The 27564-nt window shown below is 36.4% G+C and overlaps 1 protein-coding gene across 1 annotated transcript; it reads right to left on the bottom strand.

The window, feature by feature from the left end:
- Positions 1-6759: 6759 nt before the first annotated feature.
- On the bottom strand, positions 6760-10935 carry LOC131151359 (PI-PLC X domain-containing protein At5g67130-like). Its single transcript, XM_058102602.1, has 5 exons — positions 10864-10935; positions 7858-7980; positions 7604-7741; positions 6902-7000; positions 6760-6843 (listed from the first exon to the last, which is right to left on the bottom strand). Exons 1-5 carry the CDS (start codon positions 10933-10935, stop codon positions 6760-6762), a joined length of 516 nt encoding a protein of 171 aa, XP_057958585.1.
- Between the last annotated feature and the right edge of the window lie 16629 nt (positions 10936-27564).

The following is a 27564-nucleotide window of genomic DNA, read 5'->3' as shown; positions in this document are numbered from 1 at the left end:
CATTTGAGACAACAACCTATGCCAATCTAGTCAGGACTTTCGTTAGGACAATAATGTAGGCTAGGTGTATGGTTTGAAGAAGAAAAGAGTCAAATAAAGCTTAAAATCATCAATTTCATCAATGGTAATTTGGTCAAAGATCACATATATAGTATGTCCCTTATTTTTCTTTATTCTTCCTTTTCTTCTTCTTTCCCCCTTTTCTTTCATTTTTTCATCTCTTTCTTCTTCTTTTACCGCAACTTTTACTTTTCCTTATTTGGGACTGATCTTTTTTTTATTTAAAACTGCCCCAGTGTGGAGTGTGATTCTTTGACAGGTTAATCAAGAAATGAATTTTCAGGCTCAAAAGGGCTTGCAAGGGATTTCTTCTTTGATTTTCTTTTGGGTAACAGAAAAATGGCCCGCCATCCTTTTGGTAATGATTATTGTCTCAAATGATTCGCCAAACGCTAAGATACCCAAACCCAAGTTAGGTTTCTCGTGATTTGACTTTTAAGAAATAGCTGATTTTAACATTTAGGTTCAACTTGGTTAACAAATTGTAAATCATTATTTGGGTTCTTTTTAGGGATAAATGGTTGGCCAAAGAGGGTTATCCGTCATTTGATCAAAACTTGAGTGATGAACTAATAGGAAATGGTCGGAATAGCACAGCCACTTCGTTGAATCCCTTGGAGAGTAAAATACATCTTCATGACATATGGATTCAATGGGGTGAGGACGATTGTTTCATCCTTCTCTACTCCCACCTTTTGAATTAAATTTTTTAAATTAATAGCTCTTTCTGGCTCATGAATACTGGCAATATTACTTTCCCTATTCTCGTATGAAACACAAGCAAACAAAATTTGGCAACTGGACTTATGATGCAAGTGAGATAACGAAATGCATAATTCATTTTATTAATGATATAAAATCTTTAGAGACAAAGGCATCCATGGATTACAAAAAGAGATAACAATAATGAAAACAAAAGAACATCAAATGAAAGGATTGGATAATCAAAAGCTCGTTACTCCAGCACTTTAGCCTCTATGGTTAATTAAAGACTGAAGCCATTGATTTGAGAATCTCCCAGATATGTTAACCACTTCCTTCCTCGTGTTTGGGCAAAGGATTCTCCTAGACTCCCAGTTGCTTGTCATCAAAAGCTAACCATCCTACATCTCTTAATGATTGCACTTTGTGTTTGAATGCCCAGTATCGGTCGATGGTATGACCGAGGGAATTGGCGTGATATGCACACCTAGCATTTGGGTCATCCCATTGCAGGAGAGGGGTTGAAACGAAAGCCTCTAGGACTGTTGAAACCATTCTTCTTCCGAGCAATTAAGGGAATAACTCTAAATATAACATAAGGATAGGATCTATTCTCTGAAAGTTCTTTTGGCCACTTCTTTCTTGTGCTTGAGTATTCAGCTTGGTGAACGTAGGACCAGAGTATCTTGGGCCTCACACCTATGTGCTCTGCTTGATTTACCACATGCTCAAAACCAAAGTTTCTCTTGGGCCATTGGTTCCCACCTCTGGTGTACTGATTCTTCAAATTAAACTGCCCTTGTATCATTTGTGTCTCTTCCTCCTTCTTCCTATTAGTCCACTTTTTGCTCGGACCAGTTTCTACGCCACTGTCCTTGACTAGGCCCGCTTTGATATCGCCACAATATCCATAAAATCATGGGAAGTTACTCCCCAAAGATGTGTGCGGTAGGGGTCTTTTAATGTGCTCATAAACAAAGAGATGGCCTCTCGATCACTCACTGGGGGGTCAACCTGGATCGACATATCCCTCCACCTATAAGCATATTCTATGAACGTTTTGGTGAACTTTTTCCCATTTCTTGCAGAGTCATTCGATCAGGTGCCATCTCCGTCACATGGCGGTAGTGAGTGACAAAGGCATTGGCCATATCCTTCCAAGTGTGGACTCGGGCCTTATCTTGCTGAATATACCAACAAATAGTGGACTCGGTCAAACTTCTTTGAAAACAGTGCATCATTAGTTTTTCATCATCTGAGTAAGCTGTCATTGTTTGGCAGTACATCACTAAATGCATTTGAGGGCATCGGGTTCCATCGAATTTTTCAAAGTCCGGCAACTTGAAATTTGGTGGCAGAGTGACCTTTGGCACCAGGAAAAGGTCATTAGGATTAATGGAATCGAAGGTATTAGACCCTTCCATTGCTTTCAAGTGCTCTTCTTGTACGTCACAACAACGCTTGACCTCAGATTTATTTATCCCCATATCAGAAGGTACTAACGGAGGAGTTCCTGCCACTAGGAACCCCTATGCTGGCACAATGGGGATGAAAGGAGGCATATTTGGCAGTGGACCCCTCATGACAACAGGTGGTTGAGCTAATGTTTGTCCATGATCTAGGGTGAACCTTAGGGGATGAGTGGGGTCCGCATCTACCTCGAGATCAACTTGTATCATCTTTCCTTTTTTCATTAGTAAGTACTCCTAAACCATACTTATTTTATCATTTATCTCTTTTTTTTTTTCTCTTTTCTAGACCCAGGACTCTATTTTCCAATTGTTCACTCATTTCTCCTGCTCTTTGCCCGGTATTGTACTGATGCGTAGTGGTCTCAATTATTTCTTAATTTATGTTACTCAAATGATTTCTTTGGTTAGGAGCTGAAAACCAAAAATTTCCTTTTTAGAACCATGAATGCATAATCATGTATTGCATGAGTGAATGCATTTTTTATGCATGAACAGGGGATGCAATAGGTTTTTATTCATGGTTGTGACTAGTGCACTTATACATACAATCAGCGATATGAACATGCATGCAGCCTATCATGTATGACTATGCATGAAATGAAGTGCATGAATGCGATGTAACCTAAATGACAACTTTGCCAAAATTCTAGAAAAATTCCACTAATGAAAGATTTCAAGATTAACACGATCATTGATGGGCCACAATTTCAGTTCAAATCTTCCCTCAACCATTCCCTTCCTTGTTGATGGTCCATGTACCTTAGATCCTACAAAGGATCAGGTTGTGATCTGGGTTCAGGAATAACTCGAGCGAGTCAAACCATTGGATTTATTCAATGCAGGCTTGTGGTCTTTAATGTGCACTTGGACCTCGAGTATTTTAAAATATGAGCTTCAATGTATTTTAGGATGGGATCGAACCCCAGTTTAAAGGGACTTGGGCTTAAATATTGGCCCGGATTTTTAGGTAATAGGGTCAAGGCCCACTTTTGAAATCTAGGTTTGACCCTTTTTGAAAATCGGGTTTGGGCCGAGTTTTTGATTATGAAAAGGTCGAGCCTATGCTTGTTTTTTAAAAAAATTGGCCCCGAGTTATTTGAAACGGGTTGGGTCGACCTGTATTTTAAAATGCTTAGGGTCAAGTGCTTCATTTTTTGAAAGGATGGGCCATGGTCTCATTATTGGACTTTTTCAGAATAATGGCTAAGTAGTATGTATGTTTAAAATGGATGCAAAATGCATGATATAATACAAAGTATCTAACAACATATATACAACAGACTATACGTGGAGAAGGGTGTGGCTTCTGTCCCGACCCAGGGTAGGTACATATATACAGAGTTCTTCAAGGCTCTATCCTAGTTAAGGAAAACTATATACAAGTATGTCTGGATAGGCTCTAATCCTTATTGATAAAAAGGTTCCCAATCTAACCTCCATCCTCGCCCAAAGGGTTTGGACAAAGTTTAAATTGAGCGGAGTGGTTCGCGGGTCCCCACAAGCCCTGCCATGTGGGGATAAATGGTACTACACTCCTTTCTAATCTTAGTAGGTAAGGCCCAAGTATAGAGCATGAAAGTGTGTGAATTCAAATTTAACCTAATCCCACCACCCCACATGCATGTCACACACTTATTCACAATTAATCACATGCTTATTCAAACACCCATGAAAACTAATATTTTCATTAAAGCAAGGAAATTTTCAAACATGGAAACTAAATGTTTACATTAAATCCTGAATATTTACCAATATAGTAACAAGATTCACATTAAGTCAAGTATCTTCACATATATGAGGGTTAAATACATTAATCAAGGATATTTACATACGTGATAACTAAATATTCACAATAATCAAGAACATCTACCTATATGGAAACTGAATATTCATATTAATAAAGGGTATCTACATATATAAGAACATCAATTCACATTAATTAAGGGTATTTACCTATATAGAAACCAAATATTCACATTAATTAAGGGTGTCTACCTATATGGAAACCAAATATTTACATTAATTAAGGGTATCTACCTGTATGGAAACTAAATATTCATATTAATTAAGGTATCTACTTATATGGAAACCAAATATTTACATTAATTAAGGGTATCTACCTATATGGAAACCAAATATTTACATTAATTAAGGATGTCTACCTATATGGGAACTAAATATTCACATTAATTAAAGCATCTACCTATATGGGAAATAACTACTCTCGTTAATCTGTGATATCTACATATATGGGAATATTACTCAAGGATATTTACGACTAACTCTAAGATATCTACAACTATGGAAACATATATATTTACTAAGTCAAACAGGTTATAATTTAAACAAATTACTTTATTCAAATATAGGGGTATTTTATTTACAAAATAAAGTGGAGTAATTAAAAGACTTAATAAATTTAAATTGGGATAATTCCTAATTAATTATTGGCTCGACTCTCAAAAGTCCCCAATGGAGTCGCCAAGCTATCGTGACGTTCCAGCGTACATGTGCCCTGGGGTGGTGAAATAAAAATGTGTTTTAAATTTTTCAAGGAAAAGAAGGACTATCAGAGTTGCCACTAACCTTTTAATGTGGTTAGAACGTATGATTACTACCCCGTTAAGGGTAGAATGGGTATACGTTACCAGAACTGGGGTCGCGAGTTTGGTTACGCAAGGAGAAGGTACGAGCACCCCCTACGTACCCGTTCTTACGAATGGTACCTAATTAATTTGGAATTATCCCTAAGTTAATTTAATAAGTTTTTAAAATTACTCCTTTAGTGAATTTACCAATACACGGGCAAAATGAATAAATAAAAAATCATTGATGCAGCCACCACCATCCACCCCACTATAAGAGTACTTGAACCTCCCGATTCTTACCTCCATGTCCATCATAAACTCCAAAGAATGAAGTGGAAGCATCCAAAACAGGATATCCAGCATGCTAACAAATCAAACATTCATAGTCAATAACAAAACATTCATACTATTAGTTAAGACCTTTAACATGAAAGTTCGAAGTCTCAAGTCATATTCAGGATATCCCTTTTAGGATAACAAGAAAAAAAATTAATACAATAAATGCAGGAACTATGTTGTAGGTAGCCTATTTATGCATTAGTTTGCATATTTGTAAACCCTAGCATGGATTAGTTCATCTTTGTACAAGGAATCAACCCTTTAGTTAGACAATTTCTCACACTTATTCATAAGTAGAGCTGATTTTTTGGGCAACTATTTTAGAAACCGGTTTAAAAAAGCTTTACCTAAACCTCGTTCATCTCAAAAAAATAAAATAAACATAATAAATAATATTATTTTAGGGTGCCCAAAGTTTGACCTCTATAAAGGAAATGTCCCTAAGTTTAGTTACGAGCTACAAAATTTAACAACCAACTCCTTTTCTAACCATTATTTTTCTTTATCTTAAATGTCGTTAATAAATATGCTTATTAAAGTATTGTAACACTCAAAGCTATATATTCACTTGATAGTCATTTACTTTTTGTCTCATTAAATCACGATAATAGTTGAAATTGCCAGACTCCTTAAGTTACTTTACGGATTATTCATTGTTCGCGATAACTTCATTAAAAGAAGATTGTCATAATCCAATAACAATTATTTATATAACAAATGATATCGATACTCTCAGAATAAATATATTAACAATTATCTAGAGCATCTATTAAAACTTGAAAATGTAAAGACCTACAGACTTGTGACATGACAAGCTCTAACTTTTAACATTACTCATTCAAACCAGTTTTACAAACTAGACGCACTAGAGAAACAATCGCCCTAAGTGCATTATACTTTGAAACCGAATTGACATTTTCAAGGATGTTGCTTCAATTATAAGGACTTTCTTTTTGACTCGTACCTCTCAAGGTCAAATTTTTCAAGACATTTATACCAAATTAGGTGTTCTAGTCAAATTATTTGAAAGCCTTATTTTCAAATTATCTCAATTTGTGCTTATTGATCAACTTGTGGGCCCAGATGTCGACCATCACTAGAAGAAAATTTTAAAAAAATAAAAATAGATTTGAGTCTCGGAACCAATAAACCAACCAAAATGGAAATTAAAATCTGGAAAAGCTGAGACTTTTAGAAGGACAAGATCTATACCTAGAAGAAATCATGTGCGTGGAGATTTGGAATTGAGTGTCGCACTATTCTCTCTCTCTCTCTCTCTCTCTCTCTCTCTCTCTCTCTCTCTCTCTCTCTCTCTCTCACGGTATAAACTCTCGCGACTAATGACCAAAGAAGGTGGATTTTCAAATCTTCCATGTTGTTGAAATCAAAAGAATCCAAACATCTAATGATATGCAGACACGTAACACAAAATGATCAAAAATCTAAAATCTAAAAACGATACACAATAGAGGCAGGGACATAGACACAGACAAACCTTTGCTAATACCGTTGACATTAACCACAAATGCACACCTTTGCTGCATCCAAACAAATCATTTGGAAAAGACCCTTCTACCTACGCAGATCATGCAACATTCTCACCCCAAAAATATGGTAATAATCACTGATGGGTTTGCTTCCAGAAACCCTTGAATCTCTTTCAGAACATTAATGGCTGGTTGCTACAAGTAACAGTTAGCACTTGATCAAATCCACAGAATTAGGTATTAAAGCACTTACAAATGCTGTGTAGTTGTAACAGACGCCACCATAGGAGTGACATAACCAGATATCGTTGGCAAAGTCATACATATCAAGCATTAGACCTTGAACACCATTCTACAATGAGCACATATTTCACAGAAAATTGTTAAAAAATATATTTTTACAGAAACAATGCCCTAAATATTGGATTATGTTTTGATCAACGTGCCATTCTATAGAGTGACAAACGATCAAAATAGTTCATTAAAATGATAATTTACATTAGAAATACTTACTTACAGAGTAAATAAAAAGTTCAAAAGAAATTTGAATAAACTGAGTTTCTAAGATGTTTTAATCGTAAAAGAGTATGCCATGAACAATGTGCAATGATTTAGGTAAGGAAACATCCATGTGATAAGTTGTGCAAGTGAGAGTGGCACAAGTGGATTGTGTATGAAGAGTTTATCAGGGAAAAAATTTGTTTTTACATGACAAATACTCACAATGACCAAAACACTTCTTGAAAATTGAAAAATAAAAAATTGTCATTAACTGAACAAAAGTGTAAAAACAAGCATAAGGCAAAGCAGAATAGATTCTGAGGGGCATATATTCCCAAAACTACTAAAGACAACAGTTGAAATTATATAAAAAATTTGCTTTCGGAAGCCTAAAAAATGCTTCCAAAAAGCAACCCAGATGGTGAAAAACCAAAGGAAAAAAAACGAATATTACATTGAGCTGATTGGTAATTGAATCTTCTTGGTTCCTGGGAGAAACAAGAACAGGTCCCATCGCGGGCTTTGCCCCCAAAAGAGAGTAGGAGTTGTGAGTCGTCAGCCATGAATACTGATTGAAAGGTAGACTGTTCGCCTAATCAATCATCTGGCCACCCATATAAGTACAACCCGCCCATAAACAAAATATTCATCATGGTTCACGCATTAGATAATCAGAGATTGAGATCAGAACATAGAGAAATCACAGACCTTCGATGTGGGTTCCAGTGGCCGGATCCGGGTACATCTAGGCCGAGTATTCCCATTTGTATCACACGTTTCGCAGCGCAAGCCGGCGTCGCAGTTGCCATCCGAAGCACATGTCTCTCCTAACTGATTCAAGGACGATAACCATGAGATAAAAATTATAAACTTAAAAAAAAAATGGGGGAAAAAAAATTCAATAACCGATGAAGAGAAAGACGGGAGATGATAGTGATACCTTGAGAGAGGACGAAGAACAGGGGAGGAGACACAGTGCGAGAAATAGGAGTTGGGTGGGGAAATTCCTCAAGAATCGATTAGTTCTCTGCAAATAAAGAATGTAAATACATAAGAGAGAGAGAGAGAGAGAGAAAGAGAGAGAGAGAAAGAGACAGATAAATATAACAAGGATGATGATATGCCTGCATTTTTTATTTTCTATGATCGGAGACGCAATTAGGGGCGGTGGCGATGGTTTTCCAGGAGGGTTTCAGGTGCGGCGACGGAGTAATGGAGTGGGACGGTGGGAATGGAGGGAGGAGCAGAATGAAAGTTGGGGGATGAAGAGATCACGCGAGTGAGAAGGAGGCAGGAGGAGAAAGAAGAAATTTGAGGAAAGTGTGGGAATTTAATATTTTGAGCATCAGCGACAGTTTCAAAACCATCACTAAAACCCTTAACTATTTCTTTTTAAAAAAATTTTAAATAAAAAAACTAGTAGTCATGGTTTTAAAACCGTCACTAATACCCCCTTATTAGTGATGGTTCTCCCAAACCGTCACTAATACCCTTAACTATTTCTTTTTAATATTTTTTAAATAAAAACACTAGTAGTGACGGTTCCAAAACCGTCACTAATACCCTTAAATATTTCTTTTCTAATATTTTTTAAATAAAAATACTAGTAGTGATGGTTCCAAAATCGTCACTAATACCCCCTTATTAGTGACGGTTCTCCCAAACCGTCACTAATACCCTTAACTATTTCTTTTTAAAAACTTTTTAAATAAAAATACTAGTAGTGACGGTTTCAAAACCGTCACTAATACCCTTAACTATTTCTTTTTTAATTTTTTTTAAAATAAAAATACTAGTAGTGACGGTTTCAAAACCGTCACTAATACCCTTAACTATTTCTTTTTTAATATTTTTTAAATAAAAACACTAGTAGTGACGGTTTGAAAACCGTCACAAATACCCTTAACTATTTTTTTCAATATTTTTTAAATAAAAATACTAGTAGTGACAGTTTCAAAACCATCACTAATACCCCCTTATTAGCGACGGTTCTCCCAAACCGTCACTATTACCCTTAACTATTTTTTTCTTAATATTTTTTAAATAAAAATACTAGTAGTGATGGTTTCAAAACCGTCACTAATACCCTAGAATCGTCACTAATATTTTCCCAAAAAAAATTTCGCGCGAAAATTGTTTACCGCGCTATTTTTAGTGATGAAAGTATTAGTGACGGTTTTAAAACCGTCACTAATAGTGTCGTATTAGTGACGACTGCTAAAGCCGTCACTAATGCTTAGACTATTAGTGACGATTCTTAAAAACCGTCACTAATACCAACTTTTAGTCACAAAATTGAATTCGTCACTAAAAACCAATTTTTATGTAGTGAATTGAGATTATTTTGTATTAAAAATGTGTCAAATGATAGTTTGCTACATTATGATTTAAGAATCGTACTAGTATTTGTTGAATGTCATTATGTGAAACTTCATACAAATATGATTTAATAATATTATTGCAATACGGGCATTAAATTTGAATTTATGTCAATTTGAAGAAAATAGTATTCAAACTTGTATTCAGTTTCATCTAGAGATTTATAGATTCAACTATGAGTCTTGTAATTCAAGGATGCAAAATTATATAACATCAATTAAAAATACAAATAAAACCAAATATTAGGACAAATCACATATTTTGCTCATGTGGTAGTGACTCATTGGTTCTTTGTAAAGAGAGGAGTTGCACCATCACTCACCAGATGCAAGCTCAGGTTATCCCCTTCCTTTCCAATTTGGAAATTCTATTATGCGTCGAATGCCATGACCAAACATGACTTCTTCCTTACCATGCTGCTTTTTCTACTATAACTCTCCGCTATTGTCTAGACCCACCTCTTCTAGACAAATTAAGCAGCTCAATAAAGATTAAAATTGGCTCATTAATTGCTCTTTCTTGTTGTTTGCTAGCTTAGAAACCCAAAATCTAGCCTACAATATGAACTAACTCAATTTAGTTCCTTAGGACTGCATGCTGATTGACCTGAATGCCACCTACATGGTTGATGCAGTGACTTATGAATTGCATGTTGTATAAAATTATAAGATATCTAGCGCATGGTTTGTGATATTGAGGATAAGAAAATGTCATTATGTAGACGATATGCTGCCGAATTTTTGATAAGAAATTTTCTAAAATAATCAAAGTTTATAAACCACGTGCCGAATGATTAACTAATGTTGCGTGCTGAACTTTATTTTAAAGGACTACTGCATAATAAATTGAGTCATGATTATAGTTGATTAGCTTGGCATAAATGAACATATGTCCTATGCCATTTGCTTATATATACAGTTCTATTTTTCATAGGTCCTTACTATATCATGAGGGTTGATCTAAATGGTAGGAACCTCAAGCAGTGTTCCGGTGACAGTGTTACAGTATATGGGGGGAGGGAGGGCAAATTATCACCAAAGTAGATGATGTTAGTTATCATACTAAGCCGGTTTGACCAATTTGAATTGGCCATATGTGTAAATTAAATAAATTGTATATGGAAATGTTCAAATATTTGCATATTGATCCAGATCAATATGCACTATGGGTGACTGCAAGATACCTAATGTGAGGGTTCAATGATACCGTCCTCTGTGAGGCTGTTCCCATAACTGGTGATTATGGTCTACGTATTGTGTTGGATGCACACTGCATAGGTCCGACATATTTAACTTTGCAGTTATATGTCAAAATCATTCCTCAAATGGGTGTTACCGTAGATAGATAGCCAGGGGCATTGTCAAGCATTTGGCCAAAGTGGAGGAAGACATGCAACAAACACGTCATTATGATATGAGTGCGGAGGTTGGTGGTATGCCTACGGTGGATTTCAACAAATGTCCGAGATCGTCGTTCGTGCTACCGACGTACGAAAGAACTGTTCCTGAAATGGATGATCGGGGAGGCTGTGAAGAAGTTCCGACAAAGAGTCCAAGATCGTTGTTTGCCATTTCAAACGATGCATTAGATGAGGGGTTGAACATTGCGAATGATGTTGATCTTCAATATGAAGACATGTATGAGTAGGAAACGGGTGAAGGGTTAATTAAGTTCCCCGATGATGTGAACCCACCCCCCGTGAAATGAATGATGCCATGTAAGACACTCAATTTATGAATGAACCTCTGATGTATGGTCAAATTGACGTAGATGCTGTAGATTTATTTGTGCAAGAGGAGCTTCCTATAAGGGCAACTCATTGGTATGAATCCTCTAAGCCGAGTAAGGGGATGCTATTCAGGTTGAAGGATCAATTGATAGTGGCAGTGCGAATATATCACGCTCGAACCCACCATGACTTCCACGTTGTGCGATCTACCCCAATTTTATGGGTTGCTAAATGTAAGGAGTTTGATTGCAGATGGAGAGTGCGTGCAATGCATCGAATGAAACATAGATTATTTGAAATCACCCAATATAGTGGTCTACACACAAGTTTAAACGAACTTCTCTCGCAGGACCATAACCAAATCACATCGTCCCTCATTGCGAGGGAGATAGTGAATATGATAAATGGAAATGTGTTGACATCAATTGCCACTTTGAAATAGTTCATAGATCGTTGCTTCGCCCATTCGATCTTGTATAAGATGTTTGGTTTGGAAAACAGAAGACAATTGCCCAAGTATTCGATAATAGGGAGATATCCTATCAAAAGTTGCTGAAGTGTATGGAAGTGATGTGCACGCATAATCCTGAGACTACAATCAAGTGAAGGTGGAATCTTGTTCCACATAGCGAGAAGGCTGAAACATTTGTATCCGTATTTTGGTTGTTTGCAGCATCTATTTAGGGTTTTTGTCACTGCCCCCTTGTTATATATGTGGATGGGACACAATTGTACGATAAGTATAAGGGCAAACTCCTAGTTTCAGCGCTCTTGGGTGCAAATAGGTAATTATTTCCCCTTGCATAATTTGCTATTGTCCAAGAGGAAATCCTAGACACATAGAATTGGTTTCTGTGTTGTTTTTGTTTCATTATTGATAAGGACAACATTTGCCTATATCAGATCGACATCCAAGAATTCTTACTATAGTGCAACGCAATCCTAATTGGCAACCACCATGTGCCCACCACCGATTCTACCTTCGACACGTGGTTAGCAACTTTAGTACGAAAGTACGGAGTGTCAATCTTATGAGTATGGCTGAGCGAGCAGGAAGCGAGCATCGGGTAAAAAAATTTGACAAGTGGATGGAGAGGATATTTGATGAGGCTGGAGAACCAGAAAAATCATTTTTCGATTAGATCCCTCCTCATGTATGGACTCAATGCTACGATTGTGGAAGAAGATATGGGAACATGACCACTAACCTTGTGGAATGTTTCAATGCTATCTTGAAAGGCACTCGTAGCCTCCCAATAACAGCCCTTGTGCAACTTACATTTTATCATATTGCGCATTATTTCAATATCTGACGGGAGGCTATTCGTAATGCAATATCTTGAGGAAATGCATTCACTCCGCATATCCTACTAGTGATGGAAAGAAGGAAGCTAAAAGCGACCGGGTATCTAGTCACGATGTTTAACCGGTCTAGGGGTAATTTTAGCATCACAACCGTGCAATTGGGGCCATATAAAGGAAACAACCTTCAAACTTTGAGCATTCAGGGTAGGCACGAATGCTTATGTGGGAAGTGGCAAGCTTTACACTAATTTCCCTGCTCCCACCTTCTCGATGCATGTATAGATACAGGGCTGAACGCTATCCAGTATGTTGAGTCATGTTGGAGCACTACCGAACACTATGCGACATATGCCACTGATTTTCATCTGATTATGCACGAGGTGTATTGGCCCGCATCCTTGTTGCCGAATTTGCAGTCAAATCCTATATATGCTCAACATAAAGGTTGGCCTAGGAGTTCACGTATACACAATAAGATAGACGTAAGGTAAGGTAGGAAGAAGATCACGTGTAGCATATGTCATCAAGAAAGTCATAACCATGCAAGGTGTCTAAGGACACAACCTAGGGATGCATCTTGGCCTTCACATTGTATTATCACTTATAGGGGTTTATGTACAATTATTATTATTATTATTATTATTATTATTATTATTATATTTACTGTATTTCACGGGTACCTTTTACATAATTGATCCTAGGTCGTCTGATGTCAGTGTTTTGATGATGGGTGATGAGCACTGGTCTAGCTGAGCGTGGGCAGATTCTTACGCCGACCCCTTATACTACCGAGGGGGAATGCAGTTAGTACAACACCAGATAGATGCATACGCCTACATCATTAGATGGATATAAGATACATGCTTCTATAGGATATATCGGATTCTCCATATCTAGTTGGATTAGCATGTGGTGACTGCTTTTGTGGAGTGATGGAGACTAAAGATGCACACGTTCCACTAATTGAACGGGGAGGTGACTATCACCCTCCAAGACGTTGCAGTTTTGTTTATGTTGCCGATTTATAAGAGGTCCTTCACGGGTTGTATTGCTGGACCAATCGAGGAGGAGGTAGCCAGTCATAGAGGAGCACTGTGGTGTATGTGCAAGTGATTGTTAGGGGTGGTGCCACCTACTAGTGAGTTGGTTGGTGCCCGCATCCACATGCAGTTTCTTGAGGGGGAGATGTTTCGCCAGCTCCCGGTAGATGCAGATACGCATACTATAATGTGCCACGCATGAGCCCACCTATTGCGTTTGATATGTGGGACACTATTTTGCAACCTTTCGTGGATTTTTGCGCGTCTAATGTTCCTTCCACTCTTTGAGAAATTGACAGTGATTACCTCATATAGTTGCGGGTCAACGACGTTAGTGTGGCTTTACAGGAAGATGTGCTATGTTACTGACCAGTCGCGGCAGGAGATCTCTAGCCCACTCTGCCTACTACAAATTTGGGCTTGGGAGAGATTCAAATCCTTAGCTTCTACGCACCGTGGTGTCCTGTGTATTGATAGGGATGAGCACGGTCATCTGATTAACCCAGTCCCACTCGCATTTCGGTTAATAACTTCATTTAAAATACATTCGTGGTATGAGTACTAAGAATACTAATTCGTAGTATGTATTAGTTGTTATACCTATTAACTTATGTTTTATTTTATATAGATGGAGGGGTGAGTTGAGGGAGCTTTTGGTTATGCAACACACATTGCCCTGGTACAGGTTTGAGTTGGACATGCACTAGGAGCATGAGGTATAGTTTGATTCAAGTGTAGCACATCATAATCGTTTTCTATCAGATACATATAGTTCTCTTACATTTTACTTATCTTTAAGTACAGTTCATATGGACGCCCTACATGCCTGATATTCTAGCTGACCTACCCACTGATTATGTAATTAGGAGGGACCTATGGGTAGCCCAAGTGCCACTCATATGCTTTCATATTGTCGAGTGGTATCTCCTTGACTGAGTTATGCATTATATTGGCTATCAGCAAGGCATTATCGACTGATTTTTGACGTCGGGGGTAGATGTACATGGAGAGGACCTACACAACATTGATGGACAAGGTTGAGGGGTCACAGACTAGGCAAGAGAGCAAGAGATGTACATGACTACATGAAATCATTAACGATAGTGCATTATATAGGGAGTGGCGGAGGACGGTCCAATGCATTCGGATGACCTATACTATACGTGCTGTAGGTCCAACACATGACGCTTCATGGATAGGACCGCTGCTATCTATATGAGCTTCATAAGAATACTTTAACGCACACCTACTTTTTTACTGTCTACGTTACGATGTCAATATGGTAACCAATTTTTTTCGTATACTGCAGGCGGACGTACTACATGACTTCAGATCCCACTGTTTAGAGTTTAGTGAGAGCTGGATTGGACCTTGTCCACAAGGATAGCCAATGGATCCATATACCTCGACAAGCCCAGCGTCCACGAGGAGGTCGACCAGCTCTAGTATGAGGAGGTCGAGCAGCTTCCTCCAGTCGTCCATTGAGTCTAACCTTCTCGCCACCCGTTGTACATGCGGAGTAAGTATTTGGCTCGTCTGCACCATATGCACCTTCGACGAGAGCCGATATTTCGGGTCCATCTAGTAGACAGGCAAACACCCCGTCTAACTTTGCTACCACCCCATCGATGTCATACCTCTTAGACAACCTTCTCGACGCGGAGGAAGTGGATGCACCAGCTAGGCCACCTTGGTCTTGTCTAGAGCCTTCATATACATTAGCTCCCCATCCGCTTCGCATGGATGTAGATGATGTAGTACCTATTAGCGGAGGTGATGGACATACAGCATGTTGACAGGACAAGACACTAGATGTAGATAAGTAGCCAGGAGAGGGCAGACGTAGACGGTAGCCAGCCCGAAACCAGAGACGACCTCCACATAGCACGGAGTAGTAGGATCGATTATTTTTATTTCATTTGTACAATGTCTATTTTTTTTTCACTTGTATAGCATCGTTACATTATTTATGTATAATTGGGAATATTATCATTTTCCATAGCATGCATATGTGAATTCAAGTTGTGTATGACAAGTGTGAATGAAAGTTGTAAATGAATGTTATGACCATTCCCACCTTCCCAATTAACATTATTTTCTTTTAATAGTTGCATGGATTTGAATAGGTGCTCTTATATATTGTTTTCCATGGACTTATACATGAAACTTTTGAATGAAATTTGTGAACATAATCGTATCGATTGCCAAGGATAAATGTTTTCTTCGAACAGGTGCATGGATGGATATGATCATTTTTAAAAGGAGACTTTACCAAAATTTTTATAGTAATTTGATACGTTGAATGTGTATGAATGTTATGAATGAAATTTGTGAATATACTAGTATCGATTGTCTAGGAAAAATGTTTTCTTTGAACAAGTGCGTGGATGGGATATGGTCATTTTTTAGAAGGAGACTTTGTCGAAATTTTTATAGTAATTTGATACGTTGAATGTGTATGAAAGTTGGGAATGGAATTTGTGAACATAGTGGTATCGATTGTCTAAGAAAATTGTTTTCTTTGAACAAGTGCATGGATGAGACATGGTCATTATTTAAAAGGAGACTTTGCCGAAATTTTTACAGCAATGATTCTTTATATAATTGGACACCCACGCCACACTAAACGATATTATTCATATTTTTGAATATTGGTTCAACAACAAATAAAAACTATAATTTAAGTTTTTAACAACCAATGATAAATTTATAATTTAATTTTTGTGCGTAAATGATAAATTAATTATATTTTAAGAATTAGTTAATCATAACATGAGCTTGTAAGTTGCAAAGTCGATATGTATATCCAATTTTGAGCTCCAATACTTACTTGATATTATTCATATTATAGGATATTGGGTCAACAACCAATAAACAACTCAAAGTGCATGGTTGAATATGGGCAATGGGAGTTAATAGTTAACAATATAACAGTCATACGTTATAAATATACACTGATAACAAGATTATTTTTAATTAAAACTATTCAATAACCATTATTTCAGTAGCTACAATGGCCCGAATCTACTTACACATGTGACAGAAAATGAACAAGATCTTGCAGGTCATCTGTAGAAAAACCAATCTCATCTAACAACACATGGTAATGTGTGGGCCTTGTGGTCCCCAGCAAATTCAAGCAAGCAATAAAATAATTACAATTGGCGTATATGGTTGAAAGGCATAAATAAATCTAATTATCCCACCTCATTAACATTTGAAAAGGTAATTGGGATTCTAGATTGTTAAATAGCCAATTTAAGACTTTGTTTATATCTCCCAACCAACAAGACCCCAGAAGACGGAAGAAAAAAGAAATAACGGTGTTTTAACTAGGCACTAGTTCACATTTGAAAACATAGTATCTACAACTACAACATTCCTTTGGACTATAGAAGAGTCTTACCAAGTACATCTCATGTGGAGGCGAGCTAGTTAATCTCACAGATAAAACATGGAAGGGCTTAAGATGCATTGATTTTAGTATTAATTAGAACCAATCCAACCAATAGGTCAATATGAGAGGGAAAGATAAATGAAAACTAACGAGATAGACAACAAAAAATGCACCGACAATTTAGTTGTAGCTTAAGATCAATCATATATATACATTAAATTCAGCACAAACAAAAAACATGAAAATTCTTCTGTTAAAAACCAGGTTCCTAATTAATACCACAACTTCATGTTTATACTCACAATCATTCTAGCATATGCGTATAAGTCGAAATCATTGTTTCGGGGATGGCAAACTTTGTTGTCTATGACAGTTCCTGTAAAGTGAAAAACCAAAACAAAAAAGAAACAAAATAAGGGACATGTATGCGCAATGTTGTAACCAGTTTTCCAGCTTGAGCTTATAAAGTAGCTTACCAAGAGGAACATTGTCTAGACACCCACCAGCTTGGAAGAACTTGGTGTAATGATTCGTCTGAGCAACAATTACAACAAATTTGGGACACCACTTCTCATCAATGAACTTACATACCTATACATATGAAACATTGTTAAAAAAATATAAAAAAATTTATGATCATAAATCTATTTCAAATTAATCCAAGGAAATAGTTGGGGTAACAAGTGTAAAAAAAGGACTTGGATAAGCACAAACACCTCTATAATTTGATCCAGCTCAATGCTCAGAACCTGGTTGAATAGGGATTCGCTAACCCCATCCCTAAATCAAATAGTTAATTAACTAATGAGTGAAGATTAATCTAAGATAAATGAAGAAAATTATTGATAAAAAAATCATCCTTTTAATACTTGATAACATTAATACTTTGGATCCAAAGGATATGGATATCGATGTTATCAAGTATTAAAGGCCATAGTTTTGTTTCTATTCAGGCGAATGATTCAAGCAACAAAAGGAATTTTTTTGAGGGGTTTCAACATGCTAGTAAGGCCAAACTATTATCTTTAAACAATGCTTCGACTTCTCTAATATATGCAAGATAGTTAATGAACTGTACAAACCAAAGAGAAAAAAAAATCTTATATACACATGGCGTACAAATCTAGAAGACCACATCAAATGAGAGATGCAATTTTAGGACTTCTAGAATGTATAGTCTAAAGGTAGGTTGGAGCTTTTAGATTTTCTAAAAAACTCTAAGAAGAGAACCATATATATATATATATATATATATAAGTGATAAAAACGATGAATAAAACAACATCAAAGCTGAATGTATTTACCTGAACAAAACGGATCAAGCACCTAGAAAATGCTCTAATTAAAGCCACTACTGATGATCTCGACTAGTGCACTTTAGCCATTAATTAATTATATCTTCAGAAGAAAGAAAGAAGAAGAAGAAGAACGGAAATTATAGTTAGGAAAGAAGAAATTAAGGTTGCAAGGATGGTGCGACCACATGTCTTTCTAAATTCTTAGCACTCGGGCTGAGATAGTAACTAGAGCCTTTTCCCGTAATAAGCATATAATGACTGCTACATGGCTCATTCCTATTAAAGGTTGGTCATTGTACTTGAATAAGGATCAACCAAATAAAAATATATTAATACAAAAGAATCCATCCATCTATTGCCTCCTACTATTACAGGCTCACATTTTAGAAATTTCATTAAGACATTATTTGACAAATAAATAATGCTTGTAAGAAATTCATAGTGGTGATGCCAAATAATGTTGGGAATAAAGAACAAATTCCCGAAACCTGTGAGAAACAAAATAGAGGAAAAATAATGCCAAAGAAAATTTCAATCTCACGCATAAGACAATATTTACGTGGTTCGGCAATTTTACCTACGTCCACGGAGTTACAGGGATTTCAATATTATCAAGAAGAAAACATAGAGAGTGCAGCGATACAATGCTCTCCCTCTCGCTCTCTCGTAAGTACAACCATGCAAAAACACTAATCACCCGAAAGCAATCCTTTTTATATGTTGCGCCTAGGGTTCCGTCCTGAATGGGCCTTACGGTCCAAGCCTTCGCTCCATGGACTAAGCCTTAGGATAGAAATCTCTAATTAAATAGAGGTTGGGTCGTCATCCAAATTAAAACACAACTAGGCTCCACAAAAGCCCAACAAATCTCCCACTTGGAGACTAGTTCAATCACCAACATCAACTACAATCCTCCTAAAAGAACAATCCCTCATCCTTGCAACTCAACCTCCTCTCCTCAAGCTAGAAGACCAACTGAAGCTGCACACAGCTTCAGTTTCTCATTAGTAGCACCCTTAGTCAACATGTCTACTGGGTTCTTAGATCCACATATCTTTTCAAGTATTACCAGCTTATCTTCAACAAGGTAACGGATAAAGTGGTATTTTGTTTGTATGTGTTTCGGCTTTGAATGAAAAGCCGAATTTTTGGCAAGAAAGATTGCACTCTGACTGTCACTGTGTAGAATGCCCATCTTCTGCTTCTTACCCAATTCTTCTAAGAAACCATGTAGCCAAATCATCTCCTTTCCAGCTTCAGTTGCTGCAGCATACTCAGCTTCTGTAGTAGACAAAGTAACAATCTTTTGCAAATTTGAAGCCCAAGATATAGCTGTACCACCCAGAGTAAATACAAATCCAGTAGTACTCTTTCTACTATCATTATCACCAGCAAAATCAGCGTCTACATAACCCTGCAATTTCAAACTTGCACCAGTGAAGCAAAGACATGTATCTGATGAACCCCTCAGATATCTCAGAATCCACTTTAATGCCTCCCAATGCTGCTTTCCTGGCCTACTCATGAATCTGCTCACAACTCCCACTGCATGTGCAATGTCTAGCCTTGTACACACCATAGCATACATCAAGCCGCCAATAGCTGAAGCATAGGGCACCTTGCTCATATGGTCCCTTTCTTCTTCTGTCTTCGGTGACTGTTCCTTGCTTAGTTTGAAATGACTACCCAAGGGTGCGCTCACTGGTTTAGATTCATTCATGTTGAATCTGATGAGAATTTTCTTCACATACGCTGACTGTGAAAGCTTCAATGTACCATTAGCTTTGTCTCTAATAATTCTCATTCCAAGGATTTGCTTTGCAGCTCCCAAATCCTTCATTGCAAACTATTCTAACAATTGCTTCTTCAGATTATTAATCTCCTCAATGCTAGACCCTGCAATAAGCATATCATCTACATATAGCAGTAAAATGATATAAGAATTGTCAAAGAACTTAACATAACAACAGTGATCAGCTTCACATCTCTTGAACTCAATTTTATGCATAAAACTATCAAACTTCTTATACCAGTGTCTTGGAGCTTGTTTTAGACCATACAAGCTCTTTCTCAGTTTGCATACTAAATTCTCTTGTCCCTGGACAATGAACCCTTCTGGCTGAATCATGTAGATGTCTTCCTCCAAGTCACCGTGAAGGAATGCCGTTTTCACATCTAACTGCTCAAGATGTAGATTTTCTGCAGCCACCATTCCCAGTACCAGTCTAATTGTTGACATCTTCACAACTGGAGAAAATATTTCTGTAAAGTCAATGCCTTCCTTTTGCTGAAACCCTTTGACAACTAATCTGGCTTTGTAGCGCTTGCTACCATCATGTTCATTCTTTATTCTGTATACCCACTTGTTGTGTAGAGCCTTCTTCCCTATTGGCAATTCAGTTAGTTCCCATGTCTGATTCCCTAACAAGGAGTCCATCTCATCCTTCATGGCTAACTCCCACTTGCTTGAACTTTTGTCCTGCAAGGCTTCATCATAACACTCTGGCTCACCACCATCAGTTAGCAGAAGATAATTTAAAGTAGGTGAATAACGCTGTGGAGGTCTAATGGCCCTGGAAGATCTACGGACTGTAGCTACAGGTGTAATTTGAATTTCCAACGATTCTACATTCTCCCTATCATCTTCACCCCTTTCCTGGACAGTATTTTCAGTCAACTCGTCTAAGTTAATAAACTCAGAATTTTTCTGATCTATCGCTGTGACATCTGACACTACAGTTGACCTGTCCTTGTATATAACCTGTTTGTTAAATATCACATTTCTACTTCTGATGATTTTCCTATTTTGTTCATCCCAAAAATGATAGCCAAATTTCTCATCACCATAGCCAATGAAATAGCATATTTTGGACTTTGCATCAAGTTTACTACGAGCATCAGAATCAACATAAACATAAGAAACACAACCAAAAACTTTTAAGTAAGAAAAATTTACCTCTTTATCGCTCCGAACCTCTTCCGGAAGTCTAAACTCCATGGGAATTGAAGGTCCTCGGTTTATCAGATAAGCTGCAGTACTGACAACATCAGCCCAAAAAATTTTTGGTAGTCCGGCATGTAGCCTCATACTCCTAGCACGCTCGTTAAGAGTTCTGTTCATGCGCTCAGCCACACCATTCTGCTGTGGTGTCCCAGGAATGGTCTTTTTCATTTTGATTCCATGTGCAGCACAATACTCTCTGAACCCTCCATCTATGTACTCTTCTCCATTGTCCGATCTCAAACACTTTACTTTCAAACCTGTCTCTGTCTCAACCATAGTCTTCCACTTCTTAAAATTTTCAAATACATCATATTTATTTCTCAGAAAATAAACCCATACCTTTCTGGTTGAGTCATCAATGAAAGTAACGTAGTACCTTAAACCCCCAAGGGATGCAACAGGAGAAGGGCCCCATAAATCTGTGTGCACTAACTCCAATTTTTTATCCTTCGGTGTTCTGCCATTTTTCAAGAAACTCACCTTTTTCTGCTTTCCTAAGATGCAAATTTCACACAAGTCAAAATCAATGGACTTCAATTCCGGTAGTTTCCCTTTTGACAGTAGCATCTTCATCCCCTTCTCACTCATGTGACCAAGTCTGTGGTGCCATAAGCTTGTATCAGTACTTGCTTCAGCAACTACAATTGTATCTCTTGGACTTGAGGTCATGTATAGAGTACCAGATTTCTTTCCACGAGCCAATACTCTAGCTCCCTTTGTAACCTTCCAAGTTCCACCGGCAAACAACATCGCATGCCCTTCATCATCAAGCTGTCCAATAGAAATCAAATTTTTTCTCAAGTCAGGAATATGTCGTACCTTCTCTAGTAACCAAACAGACCCATTTGGCAGTGACATCCAGACGTTTCCCATACCCACAACATCCAAGGCTGTACCATCAGCCAAATACACCTTACCAAAATCTCCTGCTACATAGTTCTGTATGATTTCATGGTGTGAAGTAGTATGAAATGAAGCTCCTGAGTCTAAAACCCAATCATCAAGTGGACTGTCTACTGCAAGAAGTAGTGCATCCTGTACCTCTTCTGTTATAGCATTAGCATAATCATCCTCACTTTTCTTCTTAATACTTTGCATTGTCTCCTAAAGTGACCCATTTTCCCGCAGTTCAAGCATTGTCCCTTTTGGCTAGGTCTGGATTTACTTCTGTTTCGATTATAGTTTCTGGATTTTGATCTATCCCGATCTGAATTTCGGTCATTACCTTTTCCTCTGATCTCAAGGTTTAAGGCAGAGCTGGATCCTGAGGTTTCGCCTACATCTCTTCTGCGAATCTCCTCAGCCAGAATTAAACCCCATATATCATTATACTTGAGTTTTTCCTTTCCAGTAGAGTTGCTTACTGCCATCCTCATTGCCTCCCAACTGTTTGGCAACGAAGCCAAAACGATCAGTGCACAAATCTCATCATCAAAATTAATTTCTACCGACGATAATTGATTTGTGATAGTATTAAACTCATTCAAATGTTGTGCTACAAATGCGTTTTATGCCATCTTTAAATTAACTAATTTCTTCATCAGATGTACCTTGTTATTTGCTGATGGTTTTTCATACATACCAGACAAAGCCTTCATTAGATCTGCTGTAGTTTTCTCCTTCATGACGTTGTGTGCAATAGACTTGGACAGAGTTAATTTTATAACTCCCAGTACCTGTCTGCAAGGAGAGTCCATTACTCGTCCTTCATAGTAGCAGGTTTTTCTCCTAGAAGCGGTAGATGTAACTTCTTCCCATAGAGATAATCCTCGATCTGCATCCTCCAGAATCCAAAGTCTGTGCCATCAAACTTTTCTATTCCAGACGCCTTTCCTGCTTCCTCTGCCATTGCTCCCACTCGAACCTAATCCTAGGCTCTGATACCAATTGTTGGGAATAAAGAACAAATTCCCGAAACCTATGAAAAACAAAATAGAGGAAAAATAACGCCAAAGAAAATTTCAATCTCACGCACAAGACAATATTTACGTGGTTCGGCAATTTTGCCTACGTCCATGGAGTTGCAGGGATTTCAATATTATCAGGAAGAAAACACAGAGAGTGCGGCGATACAATGCTCTCCCTCTCGCTCTCTCGTAGGTACAACCACGCAAAAACACTAATCACCCGAAAGCAATTTTTTTATATGTTGCGCCTAGGGTTCTGTTCCGAATGGGCTCCAAAAATTCCCAGGGGTGTTGCCCCATGGACTAAGCCTTAGGATAGAAATCTCTAATTAAATAGAGGTCGGGTCGTCATCCAAATTAAAACACAACTAGGCTCCATAAAAGCCCAACAAATAAGTACCACGAATTCTGCATGCACAAATTGTATGATCTACTACAATCAAGAAAAATAAATAAGTCACTTGGAATTCCTTATGTAGAAGTGTTGGATTGGAGAAGCCTTGAAAATTATAAGTGGCATTTGATTGTGTTGGCTATGGTGTAATCCCAAGGAGGGGGAGAGGTAAATTGGAATTTTAAAACCTTTCCTAGGTTATGTTCAAATCAACAAGCAGTATAGCTCAACCTAAAGTCAGTCTAAACAAATACCAATTACCCAACAAGAAATTAACTGAGCAAATAATCAAAGCAAATATAGTAGGCTCAGTTTATCTCAATCATTCACAATATTTAAATCATACACTCATTTATATTTAATTAAATATAAGAATACATGTGTAGGAAATTAAAGTGCAAGAATTTAAGAGCAGACACAAGATATGTTATTAGGGTTCGGCCAATCCTGCCTACGTCCCCGCCTCTAGCTCGCAAGCTCGAGGAATGTACTAAAGCTTACTTCATGGGTAGAGTTACACCGAATACAACACTAGGTCAAATTACCAGGGCTAACCTCAACCTTTACAACCAATCCTTACGGGCTGGATTAACACCCTCTCAGGCTACGCCTGGAATACAACATGTAATCAACACAATTTCGCATACAATTTCAATGCTTCTAACATAAGCATATTTGTACAATATTACCATCTAGAATACATGCACTCAAAAATGATGAGATCTAATGCTCAAATGAGATTTGCTAAAACACTATTTCAGCTCTTAATAACAATATATGTATGTGTGTATACCTGAGAGTGAATGCCTTTGATTCAAGACAAATAAGATCAATATATTATCAAAGAAACTTTGAATCTCAAAGAGAAAATCTTAGCACAATATTTTTCAAGTATAAGCACAAACGAGATACGGGTTCAAGCTTGCTCAAAAGTATTTTATCAAAAATGCAAGCAAGCTTTCTAATCTGGCAATGAAGATGCGAAGACTCGAAAGCTAAAGTTCTTCTCAAAAAGATATTTATTAATCAAATACATTGAAAAAGAACCCTAACTTTACTCTCCAAGAAAAATATCAATCAATATACGAAAATGAGAGTAATGTGCTTCAAGAATAAATCTACATAGGCACACACCAAGTGAAAATCAAACTTCCTTTAACTTGCAATTAGTTTGCTAGAAAGTAGTAAACAAAAATTACTCTCTAGTTTTGAAAAGATTTTTCAAGCAAAAATATATGAGAGTATGAAGTATAGGCTTGAAGATATGAAAAATATGCAATGTAGGCCGAGGAAATATCAGAGAGAATTTTTGTCAAATTATGTTGCTAATCGTGTGCTAATCTAGACAAATAAGGGGTATATAGAGAATTCCCTTAATTTTAGACCATTGGGGACACGGAGGGAATTTCTAAAAAGTTTAGTTAATAATTAACCCCTATTTAAAACCAATTACCATGGTTAAAAATATGGCAACCTGAGAGATTCGGTCGCTCGGCCCTTAGGGTTGGTCGCTCGAACATACACAATAAAAAATGTTTACTTTTTGACTTTAGGTGCCCGAGTGAAGGTTCGGGTGGCTGGGCCAAGGCGATTTACCAAATACTTGATTTTTGGTCGCCCGGTGGTCAATTCGGTCTGCCAAACTTCATACTACCATCTCCTAGTATATATTTGAACTTGGAGTTCGAGTGCCCAGGGAAGGTAAAAAGTGACACCCCTAATGTTTGGTCGACTGTGAACAATATGTTCATTTGAGTACGGTCGCCTGGGCCACAATCAACTTTGTTGACTCTTACCTATTCGGTTGATCGAGACGTTTTCAACGTCTTGAGTTCGATCGCCCGAAGCCCTTTCAAGATTAAAGGAAGGTCAAAATTTTTGCTTAAATTTCACCCCTACTTGCATAGATATGACTTGTGAGTTAAAAGAGATTTTTCATGTGGTTCTTACGGACGTAAGGTTAGTCTAAGGGCTAAGCTTTTAAATTGAGCCAAAAAATTCGGTGTTAGTCGACCAAGTTTGGTTACCTACAGTCAATCTATGGCCTTTTGAGCATTTAAACCCAATTATGCATGCAAATGCATTATTATAGGCCATATTAAATATTACAGACCCAAAAGAATAAATGCAAATACAATAATCAAATGGTATTCATTCATTTTCTTCCTCAATCTCTTTACTCTTCAAATGCCATATGTGATGTGATCTTTGCATCCCTTATGACTTTCTTGTGTTCCTACCCTCAGTGCATGCAAAGGAATCCTGTTTCAAGAGTTGGTGCACAGGTAAGAACCATTGGATTTGTCAGAATCAAAATGGGAAGGACTTATAGAGTCAACAGATTGTATTTAAATAAGTGTTATTATTAGTTTTAAATATAATTTAAATTAGAATTATTAAGATTTTTAGTTAACAATTTCAATAATAATTGTTTAATTAATATTTAAAATTTTATACTAAACAAAATAATATAAGATTTCCCTTTTTCATTAAATATAATCTTGTTATTAGTGCATATTTATAACGTATTACTGTTATATTAATTTATAATAAAAATAATATTTTTAATTAAATTAAAAATTTTAATTTATTCTATGTGAAAATTTTAATTAATAAATGATTCTTCGCTCCAAAAATTTAATTTATTATTATTATAACAAATAAATAAAAAAGGAGAACACAAAAATTTGAAACAGTCCATGTTACAAATTGTTAAAAAGATTTTTGGAAATGGAATACTTAGGATTATTAATAAAAAAAATTTGAATGCATAGTAAATCTCACTGTTTCGTCTAACAAGATTTAAATGGTACCCCCGTCAAGTGTTGACACATGACAAGAAAATCTTGTCACTTGGTCCAACGAGATTTTCCACGTGTCAAAACCAGCTTTTTTCCTAAGCAAATCTTGCTGTTGGACCAAGCAGCGAAATTACGTGAGCATCATTTTAGGAAACATTTTTTTGAAGTGAGTTTTATTTAATATATTATTTTAAAATAATAATAAATGGGGAAAACTTTCTTGTATTGTGTTCCTCAAAATTGTAGGTGGAGCACGAATTTCCTATATTATCCCGTCTCTTCAAACCTGTTCAAAAATTAAAAAATATTTTTAAAATTCAAATTTTATTGTTTGTCATATTTAACTATTTTAAAGTAATGAATTATTTTAAAAATTAATGAACCAATAAATGTAAATTTTATTTTATACATTCTTAGCATTTAATTTTTAAAATTTTGGTAACTATACTACATCAAATTTTATTTTAAATATTTTTTAATGTCAAGAGAAAACGTAATGGAAATTGAATGAGTTTTCCCTTTTTTTTTATTTTCGTTTCCTTTTCAAACCAAAAACACTAGATCCAAACATTCCTAAATGAAATAGAAAAATATTTTTACTTCTTACTTTTCTTTCTTCTCTCTCTCTCTCTCTCTCTCTCTCTCTTTTAATCCAAAAACGAGAATAAAGGGGTAACTCATTTTTCATTATATTTGCTCCCAATATTAACTTTTGTTAAAAATAATTTTTTTTTCTAATATAAAAACATTAATAAAGCATAATTTCTAGTGATGTGGTAAAAAAAAAAAGATATTTTCTTATTTGTATTAATATTGTTGGTTGTTGAATGCAATATTAAAAAATATACTTATCAATGTAATATTTTAAGAAGTTTTATTTCTTTTTTGGAATTTTCATTTATTTTGAATATCGTAGTGTCAAGGAAAAGTTATACTTTCCAATCATAATGTAATGTGAACTTAAGAGTCTTTTTTGTATCGTTATTATTTTTTATTTTTTGTTTTAGTTTCTACGCAATAAAAAATTGAATTATAAAAATGTTTTTATTTATATTATCAATTTTTAATTTTTTTTATTGATTTTTTTTGTTGTTTGTAAAAAAAATAAAAATAAAAACTAGATTTTATGGTTTTTAATTGTTTTGACAATCTGTTTCCAGA

This window comes from Malania oleifera, chromosome 3 (assembly GCF_029873635.1).
Source record: "Malania oleifera isolate guangnan ecotype guangnan chromosome 3, ASM2987363v1, whole genome shotgun sequence".
NCBI lineage: Eukaryota > Viridiplantae > Streptophyta > Magnoliopsida > Santalales > Ximeniaceae > Malania > Malania oleifera.
This window is presented reverse-complemented; position numbering and strand designations above follow the sequence as displayed.

Excerpts from the sequence above, each read along its gene's own strand:
- LOC131151359 (XM_058102602.1), bottom strand. The coding sequence starts at position 10,935 with ATGACGTGTTTGTTGCATGTCTTCCTCCACTTTGGCCAAATGCTTGAC. Across the intron at positions 7,981-10,863 it reads CCCCTGGCTATCTATCTACG|TTAGGAGAGACATGTGCTTC; the intron begins GTAACACCCATT and ends TCCTTGAATCAG. Across the intron at positions 6,844-6,901 it reads GTTACAACTACACAGCATTT|CAACCAGCCATTAATGTTCT; the intron begins GTAAGTGCTTTA and ends TGTTACTTGTAG.